The 27,735-nt window shown below is 49.4% G+C and overlaps 2 protein-coding genes across 7 annotated transcripts in view; one reads left to right on the top strand and one right to left on the bottom strand.

Moving 5' to 3' along the window:
* The first annotated feature begins 1,806 nt into the window (after positions 1-1,806).
* On the top strand, positions 1,807-7,589 carry MARVELD3 (MARVEL domain containing 3). The gene is made up of 3 exons (XM_030581530.1): positions 1,807-1,859; positions 2,628-2,755; positions 5,596-7,589. Exons 1-3 carry the CDS (start codon positions 1,807-1,809, stop codon positions 6,204-6,206), a joined length of 792 nt encoding a protein of 263 aa, XP_030437390.1. The 3' UTR covers positions 6,207-7,589.
* Positions 7,590-10,970: 3,381 nt separating this feature from the next.
* PHLPP2 (PH domain and leucine rich repeat protein phosphatase 2) overlaps positions 10,971-27,735 on the bottom strand; it is a 147,161-nt gene continuing 130,396 nt past the window's right edge. For 4 of the 6 annotated variants that reach the window (XM_030581524.1, XM_030581526.1, XM_030581527.1 and 1 more), the window contains one exon: positions 13,848-17,008. In XM_030581524.1, the coding sequence (XP_030437384.1) occupies positions 15,872-17,008 (1,137 nt within the window). In that variant the 3' untranslated portion in view covers positions 13,848-15,871. Of the gene's footprint in view, positions 17,009-27,735 lie in introns of all 6 variants that reach the window. The other 2 variants (XM_030581528.1, XM_030581529.1) reach the window with 2 other exon arrangements.

Raw genomic sequence — 27,735 nt, 5'->3', positions numbered from 1 at the left:
ATAATAGTGTTAAATATATAAAAAAGTGTTTTCAACTTATGGGGGCGGGGGAAGGGTTGCACTCAGAGATTTGCTATGCGAAAGGAGTCATCGGTATAAAACTTTTGAGAACCCCTGAATTAACCCCTCTGAAGCCTCAGGGAATGCAGGGTAGGAGGGGGTCTCCCTTGGTAGGATTGGGAAGTATATTGCTCTTCTCATGTGATCCCTCCCCCAGTGGCTAATTTTAAATGAAGCTACCCTCCCCTGACATGAATCTCCCTATGACACTGAAATTAAATACAGACTATAATTTGGCATTTGAGAAGTGAAAGGGATGGTAGCCCTAATGGAACAGCTAACAGCTTGGCTCTTCTGCAAGCCTCACACTGCTGAATGAGCTTTAGGGTAGGGAAGGCTGTGCCTCCCAAACAGCCTGGCCCTGCCCCCTATCGACCCCCACCCACTTCCTGCCTCCCCACTGCCCATCCCCCCCCAGAATCCCCAACCCATTCTGCTCCTTGTCCCCTCACCATCCCTCAGAGACCCCAACCCCAACCAGCACCCCATCCCTGCACCCTGTCCCCGGACTGCTCCAACCCCTATCCACCCCCCCCCCCACTGACTCCTGACAAACCCCCAGAATGGCCACAACCCAACCCCCCCATTCCCTGCCTCCCACCTGACTGTCCCTGGGACTCCCTGCCCCTTAGCCAACCCCCCCCCCCGCAGCCCTGGCCCCTTACCACCAGCTCCCCCCAAAGCCCGAGCCCTAGCGCATCCAGCAGCGCCCCTCGACAGCGGCAGCGTGGCTCCAGCGCCGCCTCAGCCCCGCCCCGCCCCGAGCCACATGGCCAGGGGGCGGGGCTGGGAGCTCAGCTCCCTCCGCTCAGCGCGCAGCTCGCAGCCCCGCCCCCTGACACGTGGCTCTGGGCGGGGCCGCGCTGCCGCTGTTTAGGGACGCGGCTCCGGGGCAGGCGCCTCGGCCGTTCTCATGGGCCCCTGCGGAGCCTGGGGCAAATTACCCCCCCGGGCGGCCCTGCAGGCTCCCAGCCCGGGGCAGAGGCGGTGGCTGTGCTGAGCGCTGCAGGGTTCTCCCTCGGCTGCTGCGTGGCACCCCAGGCACCCTGAGTCTGGGGACCAGCATCCCCTGGGGGCTCGAACCCCCAGCCCCCCCCGGGCGGCCCTGCAGGCTCCCAGCCCGGGGCAGAGGCGGTGGCTGTGCTGAGCGCTGCAGGGTTCTCCCTCGGCTGCTGCGTGGCACCCCGAGTCTGGGGACCAGCATCCCCTGGGGGCTCGAACCCCCAGCCCCCCCGGCGGCCCTGCAGGCTCCCAGCCCGGGGCAGAGGCGGTGGCTGTGCTGAGCGCTGCAGGGTTCTCCCTCGGCTGCTGCGTGGCACCCCGAGTCTGGGGACCAGCATCCCCTGGGGGCTCGAACCCCCAGCCCCCCCCGGCGGCCCTGCAGGCTCCCAGCCCGGGGCAGAGGCGGTGGCTGTGCTGAGCGCTGCAGGGTTCTCCCTCGGCTGCTGCGTGGCACCCCAGGCACCCCGAGTCTGGGGACCAGCATCCCCTGGGGGCTCGAACCCCCAGCCCCCCCGGGCGGCCTGCAGGCTCCCAGCCCGGGGCCACGGCCAGAGGCGCCTGGCCAGTGTGTAGCGCAGGCTTCGGCCACCACAAATACCGACCGCCAGCCTCCGCCTCAGGCCCCGCCGGGGTCCCTCTGCCCGGCCCGGCCCGGCCCGGCCCGGCCCGGCGAGCCCCGCCCCAGCCTGTGAGGTGAGCGCCGCGGCGCACGGGGCGGGTCTCTCCCTTCAGTCCCGGCCCGAGATGGCGGAGCGCGAGCGGAGGCGGCCCCGGCAGGCGGCGAGCGGCCCCGGCCGGTGAGAGCGGGGCGGGACGGGGCCTGGCGCGAACCAAAGCTGCCCCCCCACCTCCCTTCTTTCCCCACCCCTGCCCTTCCAGTGCCCCCCACACCCCACCCTCTGTCCTTACCCCCACACCTGCCCACCTAGCACCCCCTCTTGCCTCCCCCAGCACCCCTCGTGCCCCCACCCCCACTCCTGCCCCAAGCCACTATCCTCTACCAGTGCCTTCTGCCTGCTCCAACCTCCCCCACCCCATCGCCTCTCCCTCCAATGGGCCACCTGCCTCCTCTCAGTGCCCGCTCCTGCTCCAAGCCCCCCCACCTGTATCACCCCAGTTCCCACCTCCCCCATTGCCCCTCCCAGAACCCTCTCTTCAATGGCCACCTGCCCCTGCCCCTGCTTCCTCCCAGCACCCCTTGCCTGCCCTACTCTCTGGCCCATCCCCTACTGCTCCTCCACCTGTCCCCCAGCACTTGCCTCCATGCCAGCTCTCCCACTAACTCTGCCCTCGGCCCCCTCCCAGCGCTGCCCTAAAGCACCCCTACCCTCAACATCTCCCCACCCTGCCCCTTCCTCCCTCTAGCTTGCCCCTATCCCAGCACCCTCTGCTCCCCATCCCGGCACTCTGACCCCCAGCCTTGGCTCTTATCTCTGCCCCCCCCCCATCCCTCTGCTCTGTATTCATGGCTTCTGGACCCCTTTGCCCCATTCCTCTTTCCCCCACCTGCTTTCACCCCCTGCCAGGTCAGCCTCTGTCTCTGAGTCTCTGTGTTTGGCTGGCAGTGAGGAGCCCCCACCTGTGTTGCCATCCCCCATACGTGGACCCAGCTGCGAGAGGCCGGAGTGCTACCAGGCAGAGCCATCAGGCCTGCTGGAGTGTTACCAGTGCCGCTACCTGTGCACGGCCAGAGGTAAGACACACCTGCCTGTGACTCAGCGGATGCTCTGCACTAATTCCCATAGTGCACAGGGCCCTCTCTGGGGAATGCGGGGGCCAGGTGTCCTGTCTAAAGTGGGGGGAGAGGGGTCTGCTGCCCCTGCCGCCTCTTGGCTGTTAGTCCTGGTGAGGCTGGACAGAGACACCTGCCAGTTCCCTCTGTGCCCCTGGCCGGTAGCTGGATGTGTGTATTGAGCTGCTGGGCTCACCCTGCCCTAGGGTGACCGGATGTCCCGATTTTATAGAGACAGTCCTGATTTTTGGGTCTTTTTTTATATAGGCTCCTATTACCCCCCACCCCCATCCCGATTTTTCACACTTGCTGTTTGGTTGTCCTACCCTGTTCCCCCAGCTCCTCCTGGGAGAATGAGGTCTACTGGCAGGGGGGGCAGGGGGAGTCCTGATTGGCTGCTGTAGCTCAGGAAGTGGGGCAGTGGAGAGAACAGCCAATCAGAGGAGGGTCCCCACAGGTAGTGCTAACAACCTGCGTGACTCAGCAACCCTACTCCTTTTCAGAAATTTGATTTCCGGGGCTAGGACCTAACCTGACACATTTACCCTATGTGTGGTGTGTGTACACAAACCCACTATAACCTGACATACTTACCATGTGTGTACAAACACACTGTAACCTGACACACTTACCCTGTGTGTGTATCCTTAACGCAGTGCATTTTAACTTGCATGTGTCTGTGGGTGCACTTTATCCTGATGGCAATGGTCTCTTCTGTCTTTGGAATCTCTGAATCTATGCGTATGCAGACCTATTGCAACTGAGTGGACTTCAACCTGTGTGCGTGTGTACGTACACACACAGACCCACTTCAACCCAGTGCTCTTTAACCTATGTGAGTACACACACCCTTTTGAACCCAGCGCACTTTAGGCCCAGGAGATGGCCATGCCTGCAGCAAGGTACATAGCTGGGATGTATCTTTCCAGTTGGGGATCTTCCTCATTCCAATAGTCCCAAATCCTCTGAGACAAAGACAACAACTGATTCCAGGAGAGCTGTTCACTTGCTGATCTCGGGGCTAAGGTGTGTCATGCTGCAGAGGGGCAAGGAAGAGGTTGTGCCAGTGGCTGGTGAACTCTCATGCCTTAAGCTGATTGTGGATTATTGAGGTGAGGGCTCTGGTCCACTGCACATGTCTCTCTACTCCTGTGACTTGCTGGTGGGCATCAACCTACAGGGAGCAGCAAAGCAGCAGGAATGGGACTTGCTGTTGATGCTGAGAGGAGGCTAGATAACTACCTGACACCCTTTATTACAAGCTCATAAAAGGGCTTGTATCAGTGGGTTATGGAACTTTGCTCAGTATCAGCTGCAATAAAACTCCTCCAGAAACCTGCTGGGAGCAGGGAATGGGGAGGGTTTTGGTGCCTTTGCATGCGTGAATTAGTTGCTCAGAAAGAGTCAAGTTGCTGTTAAGTCTCCTAGCTGCCCCCTTTCTCCTTCATACTGTTTTACAGCAAATCCAACCTCACACAGCAACTTGCCTCCCATATCCTCCGCTGCTGTCATGTAATGCTCAAGGGTAAAGTCAGGGCCTGCACCCAGTACTGAGCCATCACCTGGGCTCTCTGCTACCTTCTCTGACTGGACAGTTTGGAGGATGTATGACCAAGTTCCTTTATGCTTTATTCCAAGTACAAGGGTGAAACTTCTGTGCACTCTTCCCTCCACTGGCTCAAGTGCTTAGACTGTCAGTTTGTGGGTACGGGGGCTGAGATGTTTGGCACAGTTAATTTGCCGTACACCCCCATGGACACTGAAGGGAGCTAACTGGATCCAGCAGCATGTCCAGCTACTGCTGGCTCTGAACGTTCAGGGAGCGAGAAGGCTAGGAGTATAGCGTGTTCCCAGCCAGGCTCTTGGCCCTTCCCTAGGTTTGGAATATAGGGTGTTCCCAGCTGGTCCTGCCTCAGGTGGATTCTTCATTTGCACCCCAAAGTGGCTGAGTGCTTGGCAAAGTTGTGAGGCTTGCGCTGTCCACAGCATACAGTGGTGATGAGGGATGCCTTTAGTAAAGCTGTGTGCCTTTTGGGGTTTGAGGCAAGTTAAAAACAAATCAGATTTTCAGAGCCTGCTAACAGCTATCTTTATTTCCTGCTCGGGGGCTGCTGGCTTGTTTGCATTAGTGAGTTGTTGCTCCTGTCTGTCAAGGTAGCTGTGTAACACCCCTCAGCATGACAGAGTGTCCACAGGCCCCTTGGATTTATCTGAAGTTGTGGGTGCTCAGCACCTAAGAAAAAAGGCCCTTAAAATATAAAGATCAAAGCAAACTAGTCTCTCCTCCTCCCTCCTAAAGCAGATAGGTTGGAACTTGGCTGCTGCTTCTGGTTCGACCCTGCCTTCAGAGGGCAGGTGAGGAGCTCTCATATTAATCAAGCTTCTTGATTTGTTTGGATTTGTAACAATTGCAAGCCCCTCCCCAGAGATCCAGGTACTTCAACAACAACTGAAATACACTTGACAGTAGGACTGTGAGGAGTAGTTCCCCACTCTGCTGTGTGGCTGCCCTCTCATCAGACACCTAAGGAAGAAGTTGGGCTTTGCAGTGATGGGAAAATGTACAAGTTAGTGCCATCAGGGAAACTGGTGAGGAAAAGGTGGGCCTTGCATGTTGTCCTGTGGTCATCTTTCCCTCAGGGAGCTTCAGCGACTTAATTCATGGTCAGCAACAGGCATACTCTCCCTCATTCCCCGGTGCTGCTGTGAGAGAAGCCAGCCCTCTTATAGTTATGGGGGGTGCAGGACCTTCTCAATAAGAGACTCATTGTAACTGGTCTTTGAATTGTTCATCTTTGCAGCTTGCTGCCAGCTGGTGGAAGTTCTGCTGACCATGCTGATCCTGATCTGCAGCTCTGTGTCCTACAGCTCGACAGGCGGTTACACCGGCATTCCCAGCTTGGGGGGCATTTACTATTATCAGTATGGAGGGGCTTATAGTGGCTTTGATGGGGCAGAGGGGGAAAAAGCCCAGCAACTTGACACCCAGTTCTACCAATTAAAGCTGCCGACAGCAAGGGCGGCGATGGCTGTGGGAGGGGCCCTGATGGCCTTCTCTTGCCTTCTGGTTTTGGTTGGTGTGCTGCGGCTACCATGGCATTTCCCAGCCTGGCTGCTGCTCGAATGCACTCTGGACATATTGATTGCACTTGGCTTCCTGCCTGCTCTCTACTTCTACTTCCACCATCTGTTGGATGCCTACAGTTCTCCAGTGTGCAAAGAGAGAGAGCATCTCTACCAAAGCAAAGGCTACCAAGGCTTCAGCTGCAGTGTGCATGGGGCAGAGATAGCAGCTGGGCTCTTTAGCTGCATTGCCATCGTGGCATTCTTGATCAGTGCTGGCCTTGCTGTCAGGGGATACAAAACAGTTCATCAGCTGAGAGAGAAGTCAGTGCAGGTGTATGAGTTTTAGGGTGGCTTGTGCATACCCAAGCTCATCTCTCTCTGTGGCTGCCAGCCTGGAGACCAAGAAGGGGCAGCACCATTTTCCCTAGCTCAGGACATTGCATCTGCACTGCTACAATCAGAACACAGGACTGTGACCACAACAAGCACTCCTACCATGAGAGAACAGCTCCAGCTAGAGCCAAGCCAAGCTGCTCTTAACCAGCCCTCGCATTTAAATCTTGTGACTGTGAGCGGAACAGATGCATTCTTAGTTCCACGTCTTCTCCATGGCTCTGCCTGTTAGCAGTGACTAGCTTACTGCTTGTGCTGAGCTCAGTATCTTGGGACTAGAGGGGCCCCTCCATCCCCTGATCTGCAGATGTCCCAGCTCTCTCATTGGCCATAGTCCCATTTCTCCCATACAAGGTAGAACTACCAGCACTTGGCAAGATATCTTGTTCATTAGCTAAGACTGAGCTTTTCATGTGACCTTAAATAAGCACAATAGGATTTCATCTCTCCTCTCATCGCTCCATGTTCGAACAACTTTGATTCCTAGCTGCTTGCTACAGCAGTGCAGGGAGCAGGAGAGAATGACATAGGAAAAGAGCCCAGGCTTGGCCACTAAACCCTGCCACTAGCTCTCCTCTGAGCCTGTGTTTCCTCACATGGTGGAGGTCAGGGGGTCACCTTTAAATAATGGTTATTTTTTTAAAATGTAATTGATCATATAAGAAAATGATTCTACAAACCTGATCATTAGCAGAAGGATGAGGTGAGGACAAACACCAACCATTGTTCCCATAAAGCAGGGGTTCTTAAACTGGGGGTCAGGACTCTTCAGAGGGTCCTGAGGTTATTACATGGTGGGTCACGAGCTGTCAGCCTCCACCCCAAACCTTGCCTTGCATCCAGCATTTATAGTGGTGTTTAATATATAAAGTGTTTTTTGATTTATAAGTGGGGGGGTTGCACTCAAAGGTTTGCTATGTGAAAGGGGTCACTAGTACAAAAGTCTGAGACCCACTGCCATAAAGCAGAGTGATGTCACTCAGGCAGTAGAGTGTGACCCTAATGATTCGTTGAGGGCTGCATGCCTGTGTGGAGCCTAGCAGAGAGCCCCTGCACAGGGCAGGGCTTTACACTATAAGAACATGTTCAATAGCACCTAGGATTGAGTCTGTGACCAACCCATGGGGAAATGGCATGAAGGCCTGGGAACGTAATGGATCACTGGAAACGAGAGAAGACTGAGCAAGATCTGAGACTTTGGAAAACAGAGTTCAGCTATGAAAATTCTGCTGTCAGATCTCATAATAAAGCCTCCACGCTTTACAGTAAAGATTAAATGCTGAGCTCTTCCTTGTATTCTTTATAAACAATTAAAGGTGAACTTTACTTTTTTAAAGTTTGTTTGACTTATTTATGGAATGTAATGGGGCAATGGCTCTATGAAACCATGAACAAGCTTCAAAATGAAATGTCATTTTACAGCAGCCCCTATGTGTAGCATCCCTTCGTTAGCACTGACCACACGGAAAACATGCAGAACCAACATGACTGGCCAGCAGTGCCTAAAAACCCACCAGTGAATAGAAGTGATGTTTAGCCTCTAGCGTTTCTCTTACTTAATTGGCACCAGTCTCTACTCTAAACCATCACGAGATCACAAAGCAGCAAGGTTGAGCCAGAGATATGGCAGTTGAAGAAAAAGATTAATAAAAGCCAATTATCAGCTGAAGTATATCTGGTTTTGCTTGGTAGTGCTCTCTTTTTGCTACCTGTCACTCATCCTCTAGGGAACTGGGAGGGGAAATGGTACTTATTTAAGCAAATCCTTCTCTCACCTCTCAAGAGGTGAATTATCTGCCCTCCATTAGTGCAAAAATACAGGGAGTGGAGAACTCTATTCCTGCAGCCTGCATAACCCTTAGCAGCCAAATAAGTAGCGTTACCCAGTGTAGTCACTGCAAAGCTCTGTCTAGGCACAGTGGCTCGTGTCAGTCCTAGCCACAGGCTAGTGATGTTCCACTTACTATCTGCTGCAGATACCTTTGGAGAGCTGCACAACAAAGTACTTCTGAGGCAAAGCTACTGGCCAGAACTCCTCTTCACATGAAGAAATTCCACCTTGAAGATGCTTTATAAGGAGGAGGCCTTATTGAGAGGCGGGGGGCCATGACTGAGGCCATGTCTACACTACCACTTATGTCAGCAAAACTTGTATCGCTCAAGGGTGTGGAAAAAAAAAACAGCCCCCTGAGCGGCATAAGTGCTTGTGTACACAGTGTTATAGACTCATAGACTTTAAGGTCAGAAGGGACCATTATGATCATCTAGTCTGACCTCCTGCATGACGCAGGCCACAGAATCTCACCCACTCCTGTATCAAACCTGTGTCTGAGCCATTGAAGTCCTCAAATCATGGTTTAAAGACTTCCAAGGTGCAGAGAATCTTCCAGCAAGTGATCCGTGCCCCACGCTGCAGAGGAAGGCAAAAAAACCCCAGGGCTTCTGCCAATCTGCCCTGGAGGAAAATTCCTTCCCAACTCCAAACATGGTGATCAGCTAAACCCTGAGCATGTGGGCAAGACTCACCAGTCAGACACCCAGGAAAGAATTCTCTGTAGTAACTCAGATCTCACCCCAACATCCCATCACACGCCATTGGGCATATTTACTGCTAGTAGTCAAAGACAAATTAATTGCCAAAATTAGGCTATCCCATCATACCATCCCCTCCATAAACTTATCAAGCTTAGTCTTGAAGCCAGATATGTCTTTTGCCTCCACTACTCCCCTTGGAAGGCTGTTCCAGAACTTCACTCCTCTAATGGTTAGAAACCTTCGTCTAATTTCAAGTCTAAACTTCCTGATAGACAGTTTATATCCATCTGTTCTTGTGTCCACATTGGTACTGAGCTTAAATACCAGGGAGGGAGAGGAATTATTTATTCCTCTGATATGATTGCTCTCAATAAATATATCTCCCCATAGCCTTCTTTTGGTTAGGCTAAACAAGCCAAGCTCTTTGAGTCTCCTTTCATATGACAGGTTTACCATTCCTCGGATCATCCTAGTAGCCCTTCTCAGAACCTGTTCCAGTTTGAATTCATCTTTCTTAAACTGGGAGACCAGAACTGCACACAATATTCCAGATGAGGTCTAACCAGTGCCTTGTATAACGGTACTAAACACCTCCTTATCTTTACTGGAAATACCTCGCCTGATGCATCCCAAGACCGCATTAACTTTTTAAAACAGCCATATCACATTGGCAGCTCATAGTCATCCTGTGATCGACCAATACTCCGAGGTCCTTCTTCTCTTCTGTTACTTCCAACTGATACCTCCCCATCCTATAATAATAGTTCTTGTTATTAATCTCTAAATGCATGACCTTGCACTTTTCACTATTAAATTTCATCCTATTACTCCAGTTTCCAAGGTCATCCAGATCTTCCTGTAGGATATCCCGGTCCTTCTCTGTGTTAGCAATACCTGCCAGCTTTGTGTCATCTGCAAACCTTATTAGCACATTCCCACTTTTTGTGCCAAGGTCAGTAATAAAAATATTAAATAAGATTGGTACCAAAACCAATCCCAGAGGAACTCCACTAGTTACCTCCTTCCAGCCTGACAGTTCACCTTTCAGTACGACCCATTGTAGTCTCCCCTTAACCAGTTTCTTATCCACCTTTCAATATTCATATTGATCCCCATGTTTTCCAATTTAGCTAATAATTCCCCATGTAGAAATGTATCAAATGCCTGACTGAAATCGAGGTAAATTAGATCCACTACATTTCCTTTGTCTAAAATATCTGTTGGTTTGGCACAATCTACCTTTTGTAAAACCATGTTGTATTTTGTCCCAATTACCATTGACCTCAATGTCCTTGACTACTTTTTCCTTCAAATTTTTTCCCCAAGATCTTGCATACTACAGATGTCAAACTGACAGGCCTGTAGTTGCCGGGATCACTTTTTTTTCCCTTTTCTTAAAGATAGGAACTATGTTAGCAATTCTCCAGTCATACGGTTCAACTCCTGAGTTTACAGATTCATTAAAAAATCTTGCTAATGGGCTTGCAATTTCATGCGCCAGTTCCTTTAATATTCTTGGATGAAGATTATCTGGGCCCCCTGATTTTGTCCCATTAAGCCGTTCGAGTTTGGCTTCCACCTTGGATGTGGTAATATCTTCCTCCATATCCTCATTCCCATTCACTTCTTCTTTCTTTGTTTTCTTATTTATATGGCTATAGAACCTTTTACTATTGGTTTTAATTCCCTTTGCAAGGGAAAACTCTACATGGCTTTTGGCCTTTCTAACTTTATCCCTACTTGTTCTGACCTCAATAAGGTAGCTTTCCTTGCTGATCACTCCCATCTTCTATTCCTTGTAGGCTTTCTGCTTTTTCTTAATCACCTCTTTGAGATGCTTGCTCATCCAGCTTGGTCTACAATTCCTGCCTATGAATTCCCCTGCCCTCTCTTCTTGGGATGCAGGCTTATAATAGTTTCTGCAACTTTGACTTGAAGTAATTCCAGACTTCCTCCACCTTTAGATCCCAAAGTTCTTCATGTCAGCATAGGGTGGCTACACGAGATCTTACAGCTCATCTGTATAGCTGTGCTGCTGAAAGGTCACTAGTGTAGACATGGCCTGAGACCATCCTGGATAAAGCTGGTCACAACTGTGCTCACACCATGGCATAATTGTGGCACTATGCAAGTTCTCTCCAGTGCATTAACATAAACAGAATATACGCTTAGATGAAAGTAAAAATCTTTATTGCTATGTCCGCTGAAAAGTTGATCAAAAATATTCTTCCTTTCTGAACTGTTCTGTATATCTTAGTAAAGAATCAATGGAATCACATTTTAAGCCGAAGGATCTTCCTTCTTTTGCTCCCACATACATTGGGTGTGGGGCTGAAGGTGCATTCAGTATAACAATCTACTTCCAGACACAATGAAAGAGGAGTATTGTTATAGCTGCATGCTAGAGTCATAAAATAGTATACACTTCATTTTAAAACAAAGGCATGAAAAATAGTTTTGCTGCAATTTAGCTTTAACATGCTCTAGCTCATGTGACAGGTTAAAAAAGTTAACACATTTCAAAAATATCAAAAATACACAAGTCTGAAGATTGCAATAGAACAGCGGACAATGATTGCACAAAAACTATTATGTGAGCCCACTGCCTGAAGGCCCTTCAGCACAAAACCTACATCCTCCAGGAGAGTGGAGAAACTCCAGGGTTATGAGGACCGGTAGATGTGGCTGAAAGTTCTGTAAACTAGAGAAAGGGTGGTAGATCTTAAGAGCAACCTATCCCCATGACAGAGAGAGTATCCTTAAGTGCTTGCCACATTCTGGAATGAAATTAACCCTTGCCCCACAGTTTAGGAGTCTCGGCAGTTTCTATCAGGCAGCCTCAGCCTCACCTACTCTAGGCAGCTAGGAGCAGTTTGGAGGCTGCTAACTGGCTAAGAATTTCTTATCCTCAATACTTTTTGCCTTGGAATTAGTTTGCTTTTATATCAGATGTTTTGTTCATTAGTTCCTTCTACTGGAACCTTACTGAACAAGTAAAGCAGATAAGTTAGTGCCTTACGAGTATCTGCTGCTTTTGAAAGTGCACACCAAGAAGGAGAGAATTACTTGAGACTTGACACATCGAATAGTACTAACTGGAAAACTGTTGCCCCCCTCCCCCCCCCACTGGGAAAGCGGCAGCTCCAACTTCTCTTCCATGGACAGTTTCCTTGTGTAATAAGGACAGTTTCCTTATTACACAGATGCTCTAGGACAGTGATTCTCAACCTTTTCCATATTTTTATTACTAGAAGAAGGGGAGAGTGGCCACAAGCCCCAAGTCAAGAAACCCTCTTCTATATTAAGGTTGTGTTTACTGGGAATCTTTCACTGCTGCAGAGATGATAGCAATTGTGCAATGGCCTGAAATCACCATCAGGGAAAAGAAGAGGCTATGGAGAGCTGTGGTCAGACAGAAATTGAAATAAGCATGGAAAACTCCTCTCTCTTTGTATTTTGCCTCACCATCATCTGAGAACCCATCACTAGCGCTGCCCCCACCAGCCCACCCTGTCCCCACATGGGTGACAGGATTCCTAAGGAGCTTGAAAATATAAGAAAATGAAGTAAGTTGGGAAAGACAAGGAAGAAGCTTGCTGGCCCCTGGAAAGCAGGAAATCAAGAGGACAGGAAGAGGAAGCAGCTCAGACTGCAGCCTGGAATGAAACACCCATCTCATAAGGGGTGTGTTAGAACAATGTATCAGAGCAAGAGGAAGCCCTGTGTTCTGACTGACGTTTATGATAACATGCCAGGTTCTGCAAGGACACCGCCACTAACCAATGAGTGTACTGGATTCGGAGGGAGGGAGCTGGTCACATTAAAACCTCTTTCTGCTCCAAATACGTAGGATTAGAGAAACTCCTAACTGATGATCACTGTACACAATTAGCCTGTACTTCAGCAGCTCCACTCCACAGCTTCCAGGGGGCTGTAGAAAATGGGAGGCTCTGTATCTATACACTTATCTGAACTTTCTGTTCTGCTTTCTCCTGCACTTTTCCCACTGAGCCATACAGAGCTGATAAATCAGTCCTCTCAATGACAGCTGCAAACACTCCCTCCCAGCCCTGGCTAGTTGGAGCCCAGATATCATAATCAGAATCTAATTACTAGTCGGAGACATGTGCTGGATTTTCCACATCAGTGCAAGGATTCCAATACAGAAACTTATTTGTAATAACACATACTAGTGTACTAGTGCAAAGATTGGTTCACATTCTTACTCAGGAAGAGGGGCACATTGTCATGTCAGTGCATTAGTCCAAGAGGCTGCACTGCAGCTCTTCTTTAGTGCTTCTGAGACTATTGGGCTGGCTCAGAAGTTTGTTAAAATTATCGGTAGTGCAAGAATTAAAGGGACCTGCAATTTTTGCTTCTTTTTAGGAAGAGAACCTGAAAGGTTTTTTTGTTCTGTTTTTTTAAAGAATTTTTTTGTTCTTCCTGTTTTCACTGTGGACTCCTTGGATAACTCAGAGACAGAGTGGGAGCGCTCTTATCCCTTAATTCTCTCTAGATTGACAGAACTAGCAGAGATTTTGAATCTTTAACAAAAAGGTTTTCTCCCAACTTCTAAGTTAAAATAGGTGTTAACAAAACTCAAAGGGTCAGACCACCCTATGGGAAAGAGGCAGTTTTCTATGACATTAGCTAACATGGTAATTAAACCACGGTGAAATCCTAGGGCTTGTACACACTAGCACTTATGTCAGTATAACTTATGTCACTATGGGGTGTGAAAACGCCACTCCCCTGAGCTATGATGTAAGTTAGACTGAACTAAGCACCAGTGTGGACAGCATGATGTTGGTGACATGCAGAGGTGGATTTATTATGCTGACAGGAGAGCTCTTTTCCATCGGCATAGGGTGTCTGCACTAGCAGCACTGCAGATACTTTTTTTTCCCTAGTGAAGACAACGCCAAGGAGTTTTACATTCTGAATAATAACCACTTCCCCGCTATCAAGATTTCTCACAGGATCTATGATGTCAGAATCTCACTAGTTCTCTAGTTGTACATTGAGTATTCCAGGTCAGACAAGACCTGAATTTCTGATATAAAAGATAAGCAAAAAATAATCACACCAAACAAAATAAAACTCACCCCAAAAGCCGAGAACTCTTTTGGAAAAACCTTTCAGACATTCTTCCTAGACATAAGAAAAAAGTAAAAACAACAAGAAAGGGCACTAGTCCCATATAATGTCATAACGAGGCTATCAGTGTTGTCATACCATGAAGGGTATGTCTACACTGGAATTAAACACCTTGGGCTGGCCTGTATAGGGCTGACTCAAGCTTACAGGGCTTGGGGCTGTTTAATTGCAGTGTAGATGTTTGTGTTTGGGCAGTAGACCAGGTCTGGGACCCTCCCTCCTTGTGGGGTCCCCCAGCCTGAATGTCTACACTGCAAATAAATAGTTCTGGAGCCCACGCAGGCCAGCTGCAGATGTTTAATTGTAATGTAGACAATACCCTGAGATTACAGAGGCAGCTCTCACCTCAGAGCTATTGTTCCCAGCTCCCGGACTGCAGAGTCAGGAAGATGATTTGCCTGGATCACAGATGGAAGGTTGTCTTTGCAACCCTTTTGTAAAGATGAATGCTTAAATCCTGGAAAAGCAGCCAGAAAAATGCTATCAGGGCACCACACTGCATACTGGCCCATCCAGGCCCTGAAGGTAGAAACTGGAACACATTTGCCAACTGGGCGCTGGGCAGCTCACTGCTACTCTCCAGAGTTGTTCTAAAATCCTTTTTCCTCAAGTGTGCTGATAAAAATGTTTTTATTTGGGAAAAGTTCCATTTTGAATTTAAAACTAAGCAGAAACCACATGGCTTCATCTTGTTCACTTCCTGGTCTGGGCACTTGCAGCTGGAGCACAGGCAGCCCTGGACTCTGATTCCACTGAGACAGGTAAGGATGCTTTTGCTGCTTCAGTGTAGGGGCTTCACATTTTGCAGTGTGTGTTAGAGGGACTGCATGTGAAATGGACCATCAGAGACCTTCTCTGCATATGCAGGGCACTCTGGCAGCTCACTAGCCTTTACTGCTATAAACCAAACTCCCTGATGAACAAGATGAAGACTCCCCACTCACACTTCTTAGCTTCTGCCAGCTAAGGGCACCACACACAGCACAGACTCTGTGCTTTGCAGGGGATTCTGGCTTCATCCCATGTGGATATGGAAGGCTCTGCCTTGAAGTGCACACCAGGGGGGTGGCCAACCCCCTATCCCCTATGGTTGTACACACTAGCCCCACCCCACCCCATTATCTTATTTGTTATGGAGACAGCCAAACCTCTCCTGGAACTTCTCCATGCCCATGGTTATATCTGTCATTGGGGGCCCCCAACCCTCATGCCCCAGTTGTATCCTTCAGGTTGGAAGGAAGCCCCTGGATAACCTCATAACAAGTAGTGACAAGACCACCTCAGCTCCCCCAGTGCCCCTGGATGAACCTATCAGTAGGGCACCAATTCCCATGTGGAGGAATCCCCCCATAATACCCGTTGTGAGGTTACTGAAGCCCCCTCTCCCTAAATAGTAAAGTGCTGGGCAGATGGGGAGCAAAATGGCTCGAGTGCAGTCAATGAAAGTGCTTGCGATGCATATAAGAATCAGTTCTCTGACTGGTTCTGTGTCTCTAGTAAGCTTCATTGTGACAGGCTGTATTCTCTGAATAGTAAAGCCAAGTGACCAGTCCCATCATGATGGCTGAATAAAACACTTCACAGAACTCTGGATGCTGTGCATAACCATAGCTGCCTCCTCAGCTCCCACACAGAAACGAGCCCACTGCCTGGCAACTCCTCAGGAGGGCAAGGGTTAATGGCAGATGGTTGGACCACACATAGGGAAGTCTGCCTTCTCAAATGCCAGACAATCCCCAGCACGGAGCTTGGCTGCTAGCCCGAGTACCCTGGGCTCACAGAACAGCAGGGATGCTGCGTCAAGAAGCTGGCAGCCCTGAGTATAAAGCTCCAGGCTTGTCCTCCACTCCAATAAGGAGGGAGCTGATGTCTGTTCCTTTCCTTGCAGATGCCAACTCCCCTACACTATGGAGCGGCCCGGTGGGGTTACAAAGCGGTGTCAAACTCATCTGGAGGAGCCACTGCAGCCTTCTCTCTGGGCTTCTGCTCTGCACCACTCTCGTGGTGCTGCTTAATTTGCTCCTTCATTTCCTCCTCCAGGTCAGGGGGCACAACAAATCGATCCTCTGGCTCTAGCTGGGCAGGAGCAGCAAAATAACCTGTTTTCTTCTTCGGCACCTCTGTGGCTACCTCAATAAGGTTGAGGCTCTCCTCCAGAGGCACTATGGAGCCATTGGAAAGCTTCTTCCCATAGAGACAGCATGTAGAAGGAGACTTCTGCAACTCGCACCTCTCCTTGGTTCCTGCCAGGAGGATGTTGCTAGTCATGCTGTTCTGTCTCCAAATCCTGAAGAAGAGCCCCCCAGAGTCATCCTCTGAGCTTGCAGCAGATCCCTCCTCAGCTTCAGGAGGCACGGGCTCCAGGCTTTTTCCTTGACAGCAGTGGATGTCCACTTCCACCTCCACTTTGCTGCCATTGATCATCACACCCTCCACAGGCTGCTCATCATCACTGTCCAGCCCATTGTCAGACTGATTACTCGAGAATGTGGCACAGGAAGGTTGGCGCTGAAAGATACTGGAGGGGGGCACGGGATGGAGGCTGCAGCGTCGCTCGGGTTGAGGCACCAACCCGGCATCCAGACCAGCTCCACTGTGCTCATCTGACGCCGTGGATCCCACCTCACTGCTGACTTCTGAGGCTGACAGCTCACTGCTGAACTCGGAGGCAGTTCCACTACTGGAGGAAGGTGTTGCTGGTTTGGCAGTGGAAATACCCCCCCGAGGGCCCGGCAAGGGGAGGCCGTGCACCTCACATGTGCAGCTGTCCTCACCAATGTTCAAACACACCACCATTGCTCCCACATTGTCTTGGCAGCCATAGCTTTGGGCTAAAGTGCAGACCTTCTTTGCAGCAGCTAGTGGGTCATGCAGGTGGCGTACAGCCATGACTGCCTCTGTATAAGAGAGGTGTTCCCAGAGGGCTTTGTTCCCCAGTAGGAGCATCTCATCCTCCACAGTCAGGGGAATGGAGTAGACATGAGGCTTGGGCAGGATCCAAGGATGTAAGTACGTGCATCCTAGCATCCGAGTACAGCAGGTAACACCATTAACTTTGTTGTCCTGCAGTCAAAGAGAAGGCAAAGTCTGAGCAGTTAGCATACAAAGACCATTCTGAGCACATTCTCTCCTGCCTATACACTTGCCTAGAGCTCTCAAGGAGGTGGACATGTCTTCTCTCACACAATGGGATTAGTCCATTACTAGACAGAAATGGTAGAACTATCACTAATAAAGCAGAAAAAGCAGAACTGTTCAATAAATACTTCTTTCTATATCTAGGAAAATGCCAGATGATTTAGTCATGTAGGATGGTGGTGATGATGGTGAAATACTTCCAGTTCAAACATAACTAAGGAGGATGTCAAACATCAGCAAGTTATTATAGTTAGACATTTTTAATTCAGCAGATGTGGATAACGTGCATTCAAGAGTTTTAAAAGAGCTGGCCGAGGAGCTTCTTGGCACACTGGGGAAGTTTCAGAGGACTGGAAAAAAAGCTAATCTTGTGCCAATATTTAAAAATGGGTAATTTACCTGAGTAATTATAGGCCTGTCAGTCTGCCATCAGTCTCAGGCAAAATAACAGAATGGCTGATAGGAAACTTGATTAATAAAGAACTAAAGGAGGGTAATAAAGTTAATGCCAACCAACACAGGTTTATGGAAAAGAGATAGCATCAAATTAACAATCTCTTTTTTTCATGAGATTAAAGTTTGGTTGATAAAAGCAATAGTGTTGATGTAGGACCCAGTCTACAAGAACATTTAGTTTATGGCAAACTGGTGTGTGAATCTACCCCATGCTAGCCTGCCACACGCTCACTTTCTGTCTGGACCTTGCTGATGTGCACTAAAGCAAGTTCTTTTTGAAAAAGGACTAAATCAAAGCAAATTAATTAACTGTTATTGTGCATCACCAGGGTGCACAGGGACAGTTAGAGTGCAGCAAGCTAGTATAGAGACAGTTTATCACCCACCTTCCTGTGAAAAAGCGGCTATTTACCTATGCAGTACTTGTAATTCTTTAAGATGTGTTATGCACATATACATTCCACTGCAGATGTACATGTCCCAATGCACTCACGCTGGAGACTTTTGCCAGCAGTAGCACTAGGTGGTGCATGTGCCCCCGTGCTGCTCAGGTTTCCAGATGACACCAGCTCCCTCTCCGTTCCTTCACAATGCTGTATGTAATGTCTAAAGTCAGGGGTACCAGAACAATTTTTACAGTGGGGCTGCTGAGAGCCATTGAACCAAACTGTAAACCCTGTATATAATGGAAACCACTTCAAGCCAGGGGGTGCGCTGGCACCCCCAGCACACCTAGTTCTGGCACCTATGTCTGAAGTAGAAAGGAAGGTGGGAGAGTCATGGAACATATATCTGCACAACATGTGGCAAAGAAGAGGAAGTTACTCATCTTTAGGGTGACCAGATGTCCCAATTTTATGGGATAGTCCTGATTTTTGGGTCTTTTTCTTATATAGCCTCCTATTAGCCCCCACCCCCTACCAATTTTTCACACTTGCATCTAGTCACCCTACTCACCTTGTGCAGTAATGATGGTTCTTTGAGATGTGTGTACCTATGGATGCTCCACTGTAGGTGACTCCCAAGCACTACCCACTGTTGGAAACTGGGACTTTGGAGTCTGATACAAATGGCAGTACAGAGGCCCTGAATTGGGCACATGAAGCCGAATCACTCAGAATGGCATAGTGTTCTGTGAAGGTATGTGCAGAGGCTGATGTAGCTGCTCTGCATCTCTCTGATATGGGGATATCTTTAGAGAAGGCGATTGATGAGGAGACTGCCCTTGTGGAATGTGTGCATACTGAAGATGAGGGTGTTACCCCCCATAATTGGTAGCAGAGTTTAATACAGCCAGAGACTCTCTTGGATAGTCTCTGAGCTGAAATTGCCACACGTTCTGATCTATCTGCAACTGACAGGAAGAGCCTGACAGATTTTCGGAAGACCTTTATCCTGTGTAAGTAGAAGACCAAAGCTCTGTCACATTGAGTGTATGCAGAATTGCCTCTCTACTGTCCATATGAGGTTTCTGGATAAAATGTTGGGAGTTGAATGAGTTGATTCATGTGAAATGTAGAAGTTACTTTGGGAGTGAACTTTGGATGTGGTCTGAGTGTGAACTTGTCCAGGAAGAACACTGTAAACAGGATGTGCCATCAAAGCTGCTATCTCCCCTACCCGTCTGGCAGAGGTGATGGCAATGAGGAACATCATCTTCATGGAAAGGTGAGTTAATGAACAAGCAGCCATGGGTTTGAATGGTGGTCTAGTCAATCCCTTTAGCACTAGGCTGAGGTCCCACTGCGGAGTAGGGATCCTAGATTGTGGGAAGAGGTTTGCTATATCTTTTAGAAACCTCTTCTTAATTGGGTGAGAGAAGATTGAGTAGCCTTCTACCTGCTGGTGGAAGGCTGCAATTGCTGCCCAGTGAACCTTCAGTGAGCTAGTAGAGAGACCCGATTTCTTTAAGAATAACAGAGTCCAGCAAGGTGGCTGAATTAGGGATGACATCTTTGGATTGGCCCCATATCCAGAATGCCTTCCATTTCTGCAGGTAGGTGCAACAAGTAGCACCCTTCTGACTGTGCATTAGTACCTCCTGTGCCTCCTTGAGCAGGATGTCTCTATGTGCTGGAACCATGAAGGAGCCACCCTTTCAGATGTAGGACCCATGGATTGGGATGAAGGGTGCAACACTCATTCTGTGACAGAAGGCAGGGAGTAATCAGTAGGGTCACTAGTGGACACAACCCCAGCTGGGATGGGAAGGGTATCATGTCTGTCTGGGCCAGGTGGGGGCAATTAGAATGTTCGCTTTTTCCTTTTTATCTTCAAGAGCACCTTTAGCAATAGAGGGAATGGAGGAAAGGCCTAAAGAAGGCGCTTGTTTCAAGGGATGAGGAGAGCATCTCTCTTGGAGTGCTGTCAGATCCCTGCTCTAGAGCAGTAAGGTGGACATTTCTTGTTCTGGTAGGTAGCGAACAAATCTATCTCTGCGTAGCAGGGTGGCTACCTGCTCCTGCCCTTCGGGGCTTAAAACAGCCCAGGAGAGGGCTGTAGCTGGGGCAAGAAGCCTGGGCTGATTGGGAGAAAGCAGGCCCAGCTGTGGCCAGGTCCCAGTCAGGCCCAGCTAGCCCCTATAAGAGGCAGTGAGCCAGGAGCCTAGTAGTCTCTTTCTGGCTGTAGAGGGAGAAGGGCCTGGCTGCAGGGAGCTAGACAAGGTACCTCAAGTGGAGCAGGGCTGGGGAAAGGAAGAGGAGCTGGGGAGCTCCTGCCTGGAAAGCCCCAGGCTGCGGCCTAGCATTAGGTCAAGAAGTACTGGGGGCTGCAGGGGGCAACCCAGGGGTAGGCAAAGACAGCAGGTCCAAACCCCTTTGCCTATGATGAGTGGCTGATACTGCAGTCTGCCCCAGTGAACAGGGGCTAGATGGAGACTGGGCAGTAGCCAATACTGAGGCAAAGTGCAGATAGTGGTGTGGGGGTTCCCCTGGGAGGGGGAGACCCAGTTGAAAGAGGCACGGGGTCCAGGGAGGGACTTGGGGCCAGAGGACAGGCGGATCACTGGCCTGCAGAGGTCGCTCCGGGCTGGAAATTGAGCTAATTCCCAGAAGTCACCAGCAGGAGGCACCGCAGGGGTGAGTCAGGCCCGTCTACTCTGGTAACCCCCATTGCTGGAATATAAAATGTAAAATGGTTGGCTCTACTTCCCATTCGTGGTCGAGCGGGAACTTGCAGTTGAGGCTGTCAGCCATTGTGTTGTGTATTCCTGGTAGATAGGCCGCTGATATTAGGATGTTGTGAGAAATGCACCAATTCCACAGCTTCAGAGCTACTGTGCACAAAGAATGAGATCTGGTGCCTCCTTGATGGTTCATGTTGTACATACAGGCCATGTTGTCTGTCATGACCTTCATGTACATATCCTTCATCAGTGTGAGGAAACGAGCACTTGCATTTCGAACAGCTCTGAGCTCCAGCAGGTTGATGTGGAGACATATCTCTGACAGGAAGCATTTGCCCTGAACAGTGTGACCACTGAGATGCGCTCCCCAGCCTATGAGGGATGCATTGGTGGTCAGAAGAAGGGATGGGGAAAACTGAGCGAATGGGATCCCCATGCAAACATTCATTGGGTCCTTCCACCAGATCAAGGATTGCTTGACTACGATGGGCACTGACAGGAGATTGTTTATATTGTCTTTGTTTGGTCTGTATACCAACCACGCTTGGAGGCCCTCTCATGCACAGTCTGGCATGAGCAATGATTGATGTGCCTGTGTCCATGTGCTCCAGCAACTATCTGGCCAAGATTTGAGGACTGGATTGTATTGCCTCTATCAAAGAGGAGAGACAGAGAAATCTGAGATGTGGTAGGAGCGCCCTCACCTGAATGGAGTCAAGGTTGGCGCCTATAAAAACTAGTTTTGAACCGATGTTAAGGACGATTTTTGTTCATTGATTTGTAGGCCCAGTCTCAGAAATAAGTCTTGTGTGGTCTGAATGACTCACTGGGCCTCTGCAAAGGACCATGTCCTGAGAACGAAGTTGTCCAGGTAGGGAAAAATCATGATACCCGGAGAACGTAGATGGGCCGCCACTACTGAAAGCACCTTGGATAACACCCTGGGGGCCAATGCAAGGCTGAAAGGGAGTACTCTGTACTCAGGGGCGGCTCCTGCGGAGGATCCGCTGGTCCCACGGCTTCGGCGGACCTCCCACAGGCGTGCCGCCAAAGGCAGCCCGCTTGCTGCCCTCGTGGCACCAGCAGAGCGCCCCCCGCGGCTTGCTGCCGCTGTCTCTACTGGTGGTGGTCCTGGCCTAGCGTGACCCCAAGGTAACTCCTGTGTTTTGGTATGATAGAGAGGTGAAAATATGCATATTGAAGATTTGAGGGCCAAGAACCAGTCCCCTTTTTCTAGTGCTGGGATAACTGTTGACAGCGTAACCATCTTGAATTTTTGCACCTTGATAGACCTATTGCACACTTTGAGGTCCAGTATAGGTCTCCAACCTCCCTTTTCTTTGGTATCAGGAAGTAACGAGAGTAGAAGCCTTTTCTCTTGAGATGTGTGGGTACCAGCTCTATAGCTCCTATGTTGAGGAGATGATTCACCTCTTGGTGTTTTAGACTCTCATGTGAAGGGTCCCTGAAGAAGGATGGAGAAGGATGTTTGGAAGGGGGAAGTGAGGAGAAGTGGAGGGCATATCTACCCTGGAAAATTTCCAGCACTCAATTGTTGGAGGTTATCCATTCCCAGGTACTGAGGATAGGGGAAAGGCGGTCTCCAAAAGGAGAAGTGGGGGTTCCCAATGTGAGATTGTAAGGAGAATGTTCTATTGGCACCTTGACCAACCCGTCAAAAGTGTCGCTTTGAAGTTGAGGGCTGAGACAAGGGCGGTTATGGCCCTGATTGTCTGCGCTTACAGAATTTCGATTTCTTTCTCTGTGGCTTGGACAATCTCCGCAATGAATATTGAGGCACGTACTGCAATGATCTCAGCTTGACCTGTGGTTGAGGACTATTTTTCCTTTTGTAAGCCGGCCTGTATATCCCCAAGAATCTCAGAGTCACTCGAGAATCCTTTACCACTGTCATAAACAGATAGCTAAGGGTTAATGTCTCTTTCACCTGGAGCACCTGACCAGGGGACCAATCAGGAAACCAGATTTTTTCAACTTTGGGTGGAGGGAATTGTGTGTCTGGGGTCTTTGTTTTCTGGCTGCCTGCTTCCTCTGAGCTTTGGAGAAGTAGTTCTGTTTTCTAATCTTCTGTTTCTAAGTGTAAGGACAAAGAGATCAGATAGTAAGTTATATGGTTTCTTTTCTTTGGTATTTGCATGAATATAAGTGCTGGAGTGCTTTGATTTGTATTCTTTTTGAATAAGGCTGTTTATTCAATATTCTTTTAAGCAATTAGCCCTGTATTGTATCACCTTAATACAGAGAGACCATTTGTATTTTTTCTTTCTTTTTTTATATAAAGCTTTCTTTTAAGACCTGTTGGAGTTTTTCTTTACTTCAGGGAAATTGAGTCTGTACTCACCAGGGAATTGGTGGGAGGAAGAAATCAGGGGAGATCTGTGTGTGTTGAAGTGGCTAGCCTGATTTTGCATTCCCTCTGGGGGAATAGGAAAGTCCTTTTGTTCCAGGACCGGGAAGAGAGAGGGGGAGTCACTCTGTTTGGATTCACAGAGCTTGTGTCTGTGTATCTCTCCAGGAGCACCTGGAGTGGGGGGGGAAGGGAAAAAGGATTATTTCCCTCTGTTGTGAGACTCAAGGGATTTGGGTCTTGGGGTCCCCAGGGAAGGTTTTTCAGTGGGACCAGAGTGCCCCAAAACACTCTAATTTTTTGGGTGGTGGCAGCAAGTACCAGGTCCAAGCTGGTAGCTAAGCTTGGAGGTTTTCATGCTAACCCCCATATTTTGGACGCTAAGGTCCAGATCTGGGAATAAGGTTATAACATGAGTGGCAGCCGGTGGGAGATAGACAGAATCCAGAAGCCAGTAAGAATATTATATTTTTCTTTTCTCTGCTAAGGGCTTTTTAGCAGAGAGAAACAGTTTGGTTTTAAAAGGGAACCAGAGAGAATTTTTTTTTTCTGCTCTCTCTGGCAGTTTGTGGCTTGCATGTTAAGCAAGAAGCCATTACCAGACTATTAACAGTCTTTTGTCACACAATAGCACTCCCACTGAGAGTCATACCAGCACTATATAAATGCAAATAAAGTGGTTTTTCAGGTTTACTTAACATTGAAGATTAGCTAAAGGCACTGTTGCTAGGCAGACTTCAGGAGGCAACAGAGAACCTGCAGTTCAGAGGATAAACACCGGAGGGCACCCCAACACAAGAAAACAGGAATCATGACTTCTAAGGCAAAAATGGAGGCCGAAGCCCAATTCAGAGAAGCTGAACACAGGCGACAACTGGAAATAAAACAAGCAGAGATGGAAATAAGAGAGAGAGAAAGAGAGGCAGCACACAAAAGAAAACTAGAAGAAGAAGAGGTGGCCCACCGCCGAGACATGGAAAAACACCAAAAAGAAATGGAAAAACAACAAAAAGAGTATGAAGAGAAGGAAAAACAGAGAAAACATGAACTGGAGTTGGCAAAAGCTGGGCTGCATGTGCCAGCCAACCCTAACAACCCGGCGCCAATTATTGCTCCACAGCACAGGAAATTTCCCACCTACAAGGCAGGTGATGACACCGAGGCCTTCTTGGAAAATTTTGAAAGAGCCTGTCTTGGGTACAGCATCCCCGAAGACCAGTACATGGTAGAATTAAGGCCACAACTCAGTGGGCCTTTAGCAGAGGTGGCAGCTGAAATGCCTAAGCAGCAAATGAATGACTATAAACTTTTTCAAACCAAGGCCAGATACAGGATGGGGATAACCCCAGATCATGCCCGTCGGCGTTTCAGAACCCAAAAGTGGAAACCAGAGGTGTCATTTCCCAAACACGCCTACTACATTGCAAAAAACTATGAGGCCTGGATAACAGGAAACAACATTCAAACCTTGGAAGAACTGAACCTCCTCATACAAATGGAGCAGTTCTTGGATGGTGTTCCTGAAAACATCACACGGTACATACAAGATGGAAAACCCAAAGATATTGCTGAGGTGGGGGAGATTGGAGCCAAATGGATGGAACTGGCAGAAAGCAAGAAAGCTACTGTCAAGGGGAACGATTACCCCAGGGGGCACACAGACCATAAACCCTACAACCGAGGACAGCCAAAGACCCCACATACCACCCAAGTAAAGCCACAGACACCCTACCCTTCCACCTCACCAGTCTCCAGTAACTCACCTCGGCCCGGTGACCCATCAGATGGAAGATGCTTTAAGTGTAATGAACTGGGACATATCAAGGCCAACTGTCCCAAGAACACCATGCGAGTGCAATTCATTACACCACCATCACACCAAAGATCCCCAGGCCCGGATGCCTCTCAAATACCCTTGGAGCGAAGGGAAAATTTGAGAGTGGGCGGAAAGAAGGTTACTGCGTGGAGAGACACGGGGGCACAAGTGTCAGCTATCCACCAATCCTTCGTTGACCCCAAATTCATCAACCCAAAGGCCAAAGTTACAATTTACCCCTTCATGTCACAAGCTGTAGACTTGCCTACAGCTCAACTGCCTGTCCAGTACAAAGGCTGGTCAGGAATGTGGACTTTTGCAGTCTATGACAATTATCCTATGCCCATGCTACTGGGGGAAGACTTGGCCAACCAGGTGAGGCGGGCCAAGAGAGTGGGAATGGTTACACATAGCCAAACCAGGCAAACTTCCAGACCCATTCCTGTTCCTGAGCCGTCCACAGAGGCCCCGTCTGTGTTACCAGAGACCCAGACAGAGGTAGTGGACCCGGATTCCATGCTTACCACTGAAACAGCCACAGCATCTCCAGTCCCAGGCCCGGAACTGGAACAGCAACCAGCACCAGCAATTGCAACCCCATCTTCAAACTCAACGCCAGAGGGCGCCAGCAAGCCAGAACTGGCAGAAGCACAAGACAGCCATACCCAAAAGGCTCAGCCAGAGCCTGAAATACTCTCAGGTGCACCAGCGGAGAGCGGTTCACCAGCAACAGAAACAACCCCATCACCTACATCGCTTCCAGAGGGACCAAGCCCAAGTCCACAGTCTGAGGAAGAACTGGTGACCCCAGCCTCAAGGGAACAGTTCCAGACTGAGCAGGAAGCAGATGACAGCCTTCAGAAAGCTTGGGCGGCGGCACGGAGCACCCCACCGCCTCTCAGCTCTTCTAATCGATCCCGGTTTGTTATAGACCAAGGACTTTTATACAAGGAAATTCTTTCTGGTGGACACCGGGAAGAATGGCAGCCGCAAAAACAGTTGGTGGTTCCAACTAAGTACCGGGGGAAGCTCTTAAGCTTAGCCCATGATCATCCCAGTGGCCATGCTGGGGTGAACAGAACCAAGGACCGGTTGGGGAAGTCCTTCCACTGGGAGGGGATGGGCAAGGATGTTGCCAAGTATGTCCGGTCTTGTGAGGTATGCCAAAGAGTGGGAAAGCCTCAAGACCAGGTCAAGGCCCCTCTCCAGCCACTCCCCATAATTGAGGTCCCATTTCAGTGAGTAGCTGTGGATATTCTGGGCCCTTTCCCAAAAAAGACGCCCAGAGGAAAGCAGTACGTACTGACTTTAGTGGACTTTGCTACCCGATGGCCAGAAGCAGTAGCTCTAGGCAACACCAGGGCTAACACTGTGTGCCTGGCCCTAACAGACATCTTTGCCAGGGTAGGTTGGCCCTCCGACATCCTTACAGATTCAGGGTCTAATTTCCTGGCAGGAACCATGGAAAAACTGTGGGAAACTCATGGGGTGAACCACTTGGTTGCCACCCCGTACCACCATCAAACCAATGGCCTGGTGGAAAGGTTCAATGGAACTTTGGGGGCCATGATACAAAAATTCATCAACGAATTCTCCAATAATTGGGACCTAGTGTTGCAGCAGTTGCTGTTTGCCTACAGGGCTGTACCACATCCCAGTTTAGGGTTTTCACCATTTGAACTTGTGTATGGTCACGAGGTTAAGGGGCCATTACAGTTGGTGAAGCAGCAATGGGAGGGGTTTACGCCTTCTCCCGGAACTAACATTCTGGACTTTGTAAGCAACCTACAAAGCACCCTCCGACACTCTTTAGCCCTTGCTAGAGAGAACCTAAAGGATGCTCAAGAAGAGCAAAAGGCCTGGTATGACAGACATGCCAGAGAACGTTCTTTCAGGGTAGGAGACCAGGTTATGGTCTTGAAGGCGCAACAGGCCCATAAGATGGAAGCATCATGGGAAGGGCCATTCACGGTCCAAGAGCGCCTGGGAACTGTAAACTACCTCATAGCATTTCCCAATTCCTCACTAAAGCCTAAAGTGTACCATGTTAATTCTCTCAAGCCTTTCTATTCCAGAGATTTACAGGTTTGTCAGTTTACAGTGGGAGATGATGCTGAGTGGCCTGACGGTGTCTACTACGACGGGAAAAAAGACGGTGGCGTGGAAGAGGTGAACCTCTCAACCACCCTGGAACGTCTGCAGCGGCAACAAATTAAGGAGCTGTGCACTAGCTTCGTCCCATTGTTCTCAGCCACCCCAGGACGGACTGAACGGGCATACCACTCCATTGATACAGGTAATGCTCACCCAATCAGAACCCCACCCTACCGGGTGTCTCCTCATGCCCAAGCTGCTATAGAACGGGAGATCCAGAACATGCTACAGATGGGTATAATCCGCTCATCTACCAGTGCATGGGCATCTCCAGTGGTTCTGGTACCCAAACCAGATGGGGAAATACGCTTTTGCGTGGACTACCGTAAGCTAAATGCTGTAACTCGTCCGGACAACTATCCAATGCCATGCACCGATGAGCTATTGGAAAAGTTGGGACGTGCCCAGTTCATCTCTACAATAGACTTAACCAAGGGGTACTGGCAAGTACCGCTAGATGAACCTGCCAAGGAGAGGTCAGCATTCGTCACCCATGCGGGGGTGTATGAATTCAATGTCCTTCCTTTCGGCCTTCGAAATGCACCCGCCACCTTCCAGAGGCTGGTAGATGGTCTATTAGCTGGACGGGGAGAATTTGCAGTTGCCTACCTCGATGATGTGGCCATTTTTTCAGACTCCTGGCCTGAACACCTACTCCACCTGGAAACGGTCTTTGAGCGCATCAGGCAGGCAGGACTAACTGTTAAGGCCAAAAAGTGTCAAATAGGCCAAAA

This window comes from Gopherus evgoodei, chromosome 12 (genome assembly GCF_007399415.2).
Source record: "Gopherus evgoodei ecotype Sinaloan lineage chromosome 12, rGopEvg1_v1.p, whole genome shotgun sequence".
Lineage (NCBI taxonomy): Eukaryota > Metazoa > Chordata > Testudines > Testudinidae > Gopherus > Gopherus evgoodei.
This window is presented reverse-complemented; position numbering and strand designations above follow the sequence as displayed.